Source organism: Leuresthes tenuis, unplaced genomic scaffold (genome assembly GCF_036924035.1).
Source record: "Leuresthes tenuis unplaced genomic scaffold, fLeuTen1.0.hap1 SCAF_18, whole genome shotgun sequence".
Classification (NCBI taxonomy): Eukaryota; Metazoa; Chordata; class Actinopteri; order Atheriniformes; family Atherinopsidae; genus Leuresthes; species Leuresthes tenuis.
Window position 1 is genome coordinate 13476174 of NW_027325372.1, and position 5412 is coordinate 13481585.

Sequence of the window (5412 nt, forward strand, 5' to 3'; positions counted from 1 at the left end):
TCCAACAGTTATAGCTGCATTACTCCAACATAAAAAACATTAAGTTTATGTCGCACCCACTCTGGATCTTAATGGCATATTGATCACTGTTGACCATTAATAAAGTCATTAATAATGTTTTTTTGCGACTGTATGTCATGAAAACATACATCATTTTGACTGTAGTGCTCATTTACATGATGATGATGATGACGATGTTGGTGGTAGTGATGATGCTGGCGGTGGCTGGAGAGCTGATTTCCCTCACAGCCAGTCAGCGTTCAGATTGTGCGCGGCGTGAACTCCCTCCTCTCAGGATGACGCACGCAGCTCCCGTGTGTTGATGCTGGTCAGCTGCTGACAGCCTGTGGTGAGCAGCATCGACCAGCTGCAGCAGGCACCTGATGATGGAGACACAAACACGGGAAGAGCCGCTGTAAAGATCCGGGGAGGATGCGGCATCGGTCGTGAGAGGAGCCGAACCGTTTTTAGCCCGTGTCAGCTTCAGCTACACCTGCCGTGGATGATTTTCTCGATGGGTTGTGGAGGGAGTCGGGCGGACGCGATCATCGAGCCGAGGTACCATGAAAGCTGGACCAGAGAAACAGAATCGACGTGGCTCACCAATACGGACGTAGAAACCCCTGTATCGGTCTCAAACAGTAAGTTTATCTGCGGTTTAACTGAAAACGGAGGGGATCTTTAAAAGATGTTTGACACCCCAACCGCTTTTGATCACAGATATGATAACACAGGGTTCAGTAAGCCACCCAAACCCAAATGATATTTGACACCCCAACCGCTTTTGATCACAGATATGATAGCACAGGGTCCAGTAAGCCACCCAAACCCAAATGAAACGGCAGCTTTCTGTTTTGAGATCAACTACTGCATGTTGTGTGTAATATAATTCACTATTTTCCCGAAGGTAAAGCTGTGGAGGCCAATCTGAAAGAGAAGAGGATGGTGACTACGGGCACTCAGTGTGGGAAGCAGGCCCTCACCACCAATGGCTCCAACCACCAGAGGAGACCCAGACGCTCCTTGAGTGATGTAGGTGTAACTGGTGCCTCTGTCTCTGCATATGTGATGTGCGGGATTTGAGACTGCAAGGGAGTCCAAAAAAGGTTGGAAAAAATATGTGCTCGAGTGTAGGGCTTAGATGATTAGCTAATAGATTTTGGACATCCTGTATTTTGACAAGCAAACCTTTGGAGACAGTGCCTACAGATAAAGTCGGCGTATTTGAAGAACACTCCAAGGAAAATTGCTTTTCTAAAAAATCTATTTTCTAAAAAAAAATCAATACATGCTACATTAAAAAGTAGGAACACTCTTGGACCCCACAAGCTTGTATTGCCAAACTTTGTGAAGCAGCTGGATTCTTGTAAAATGCGTCAAGAGCTCAAAGCTATCCATCTGTGGCCAAAACACGAAATATTAGATCAATCAGTGTCCCAAAGGTGATTGGTAATGGGAAGATTTTGGGTGTGCCTTCATTTAGCTCTTTTTCATTGGCTACTACCACTTGCTTAATCTGATTTCAAGTTCATGCATTACTATGACTGACAGATGCTTCATTTATTTCTTCATATTTCTTAAGTCCTTACTCTTTTCCAAACTGAACTTCCCAGTTGTTCCGTTTGAAAGAAGCATCTGATTAATCTAGTTATGTATTACCTCCTTTAACAGAAATAACTTCCTACAGATACCAATCTCTGATTTCAGCTTGCTAAAATCTTTGATCAGTCTACCTGCAAAATTCCTTCGGTTCCAAGAAGTTTTAGAACTTTCATTTAGCACCGCCCGGTTCAAATCCAAATCCATACATTTTAGTAGAATTCAGATCTGGACTTTGGCCTAGCTGTTCCATATCCCCTTATTTCTGCTTTTGGAGGAGTTGCAAGTTTGTCTTCCTCACATTGTCTTTATGCACTATTTGCAGTTCAGTCAATGACTCCATGCCTTCTGGTTCTTGTGGCTGTAAAACAGCCCCAAAGCACAACATCTCCCCCACCATGCTTCACAGTTGGTATGAGGTTCTTCTACTGAAAGCTGTCTTTAGAGCCAGCTCTCTTTGTTGATTCATCTCTCAAGAAAAATTTAGGCCTGGTCTTTGCCTATAGATTTAAAGCCAAACAAGATTTTTTACATTTCTTTACACTCTTTGGTTCTTTTACAAAAAAAAAACAATCAATGATGAAAACGAGCGTTAGTTTATCCCCTGCAGATGATTTATGAGTGAGGGTTCCAGTGGATATAGTGTATGATAAACTCCATGTAGTTTAACATTTTTAAATACTGTCAAAAATGAAAAGTTTTGGCCACATATGATATAATCTGGGAAGAAGATAGCTTTCAGTGTTATCTGGAAACAGCAGCATGTCCAAACATTTTGCTTTTCCAGCAAATCTGTCAGCCTAAACCTGTAACATGAGCGCTAACTGCACATAAAAAAATGTGACCACAGCTGATTATCATTTATTAGACCTTCCACTTATGACAGAGCTTCAGCGACTCAGGTCCCAGTTGTCCATCTTTGTCCTCTCACTTTCAGTCCAGCGTGCAGATATCTAAATGACATTCTAAATGTTTTCACAGCAAAGTACACGTGACTCCAAAAGGAGGGCATCGAAGGAGGCCAGCGGTTTGTCGAAGGACGGCCAGGCCGTCAGTATCAACAGCAGCGGAGATCCTGAATCTGGCAACGTGTGTGATGAGAGATGAAAGAGGAGCTGAGGCACTGTGAAGAGGCAGAAGATCAAACAATTCACCAGACGAGGGGATAGTTATTTGCAGAAACGTGCTGTTTGCTAATGACTTTGCAAGATCCTGGGTGCTGATGGCATTTACAACATAAGCACATGCTTACGTCTCCATCCAAAGATCTCTGGATGCTGCATTTTTGTTGTGCCATTGCATGTGTGAAGAAGAGAGTGGGTAACAGTGTTCACACTCGCCACCATGCTTTTCTCCCATGCTCGTGGTACCAGTCAGGGAATGTGTCACTGTGTTAAGATGACTCAAAGAAAAAAAAATTAAAAAGAAAAGATTGCCCCATGTGCACATGATAATCACAATCTGCACATCAAATGTGTTTCATGTGAGGCCTTTCTGAAGAGTCTGCTTTAGTTCTTTGTGCAAGTATACTCCTTTTCTTGTTAGTATGGGAACCACTAAAGGATGCTGTTTAACCTCAGTCAGTGCTGTGAGTGAGTTCCACTTAAAAAGAACCTGAAGTGCTATTTTGAAGCTGAAATTTGATGTTTGAAGCGTGAGGGCTAAAGACTGTACTCTCCAGCTTTTGCAAGATAAAAACAAAAAAAAACAAAAAACAGAATTAACCCCGCATGTGCCTACAATTACTCTTGATTTGAACTATTTTTGTGTTAACTTTGTGTGCTTTTTCAAATTTGTTCTGTATGTGTTCTAAAAGGTCAGCTATTTTCTTTGTTATGTAAAGATATGCTTAATTATTTACAACAATCTATTGTAACCACCACGTTATTTCTGGGGCTTATACTGATCTCTGTGTATAAATTGATCTGATATTGAGTCATCATCAGTGATAAGCATTCTCTGCTTTAACATGACTAATAACAAGCCATTTGAAATGAAAAATCTGGCCTATCCAGAACACGTAAAATAACTCAGGAGGTAATGCAGGATGGGGCATTAGGAAAATCTAATATGATCAGCAGATGGCGATGTTGATCAACTGTTGCTATTGAGGACAACAACTTAAAAAAAGAAAAAAAAATATATTTTAGAGACTGTTCATTTCAGCTTGGCTTGAATGTGAGGAAGGACATCTACTGGTCATGTGTTAAACTTTGTATGCTTGTATATGTCAGGAATTTTTGATGATTCACTGAGATTACGATGGTGAAACGTTTCAGAACCACACCACATGAGTGATGGAAAACAAACTTCAGAATTCAACACAGGATCTACCTTGTTTTCTTCTTTGCATTAAAACACTTGCTGGCTTCTTAAGTTGTGAATCTCAGAGAATGTGGTATGTGTGCACTCATTTCTCAGTGAAAATAGGATATTTCAAAGGCTTAAATCAGCAGTGTGGATCTAAATACCTTGAAAATTTGGCTGAGTACATTCATCCGTCCAGTTCTCTCAATGGCAAACCTACTTGATATGATTATTCCACCACAAAAATGAAAAAAACTGGTGTTTTGGCAAAGTGCAAATTATTGTATTAAGTATTAATTAAGTATTGATCATAGTCAGAGAGCTAAAAAAGTATATGAATCCTTGGAAAGACAAAATGTTTTAGCATTTAGGTTTAAAGCATTAACAGATAAAGTTTTAAATGTATAACCATTGTATATTTTTTCAGTATGCTGCATTCATGCAGTATTTACTGAATATTACAGTAAAGCCTACATAAAGATTGATTAGTTGGTTCCCAGAGGGGGAATTGATTAATAAATCACCACTGCAAGAGTCAGAGAAGTTATGGATCTTAAAATATGTCAAGGTATTTAAAGAGAAGTCATTCAAAATCCTTCTCTTTAAATACAAAATCATCTGGCTGTCAAATGAAAGAGGTATAAGTTGGTCTTTAATGGAACTGCACGACTCAAGTTACCTTGTATGGGGATTGAATTTTCAAAGTTTATTGTAACAACCTGTCACCTTTTCACCATATAAACGCCTCCAAGAGGAGAGGGTCCATTCTCTTTTCAGAAAAGAGAATAATTTTTCATTTTCAAAGAAAATGGACCCCCCTTAAAACACAAGTTTAAGTAAATCACTAAATCTTATCTTGCAAATTATTGCAGTCTCACTCAGAAACACACACACACACACACACAAAATGCGATAAAACCATCCCAAAACATATGTATGTGAAGTATTTTTTATGTGCAGAACTTTTTGAATCTTGCACACATTTCTGTTATTAGAATACATATAGATATTATCTTAATTTTTCATTAATCATCAACAGAAAAATAAAGGGAGTGACTCACTCTTATTTGACTTTGGACTCTGATGGGCTAACATTAAATAGTATCAAGTTGCTCTGCAGGAAAATAAATATTTGAGAGCATTAGAGATTGCCTGAGAGACTCAATGCAGTTACATTTCAATTGTCGGTTGTCGCCTGATTTTTAGTTTTCCTTGCCATGAATTCCACCATGAATTAATGCAGAAAAGACAATAATTGCTAAATTAAAACTGCCCACCGCATTAGTTTGATTCAAGTTGAACCCCTAAAATTGTAATTTGTTATGTAGCCCATCTACGTATTCTGAGCACAGTTATGCTCCCATATATTTTGGAATTATTTCAAAACTTTTACTTGAACATTGGAGTACTTACCGGAAGCTCTGTGCTTGTTTCCGCCGTTTATAGAGAAGGTTAATTAGCAGAGAAACCGGCGGACATAGAGACCACGCGGAACATGGTGTCAGC

At 39.4% G+C, this 5412-nt stretch overlaps 1 protein-coding gene across 1 annotated transcript; it reads left to right on the top strand.

Moving 5' to 3' along the window:
- The first annotated feature begins 286 nt into the window (after nucleotides 1-286).
- LOC140274951 (uncharacterized) lies at nucleotides 287-3973 on the top strand. Its single transcript, XM_072370334.1, has 3 exons — nucleotides 287-641; nucleotides 908-1032; nucleotides 2581-3973. The coding sequence occupies exons 1-3, from the start codon at nucleotides 503-505 to the stop codon at nucleotides 2704-2706; spliced, it is 390 nt and encodes a 129-aa protein (XP_072226435.1). The 5' UTR covers nucleotides 287-502; the 3' UTR covers nucleotides 2707-3973.
- Nucleotides 3974-5412: the final 1439 nt, after the last annotated feature.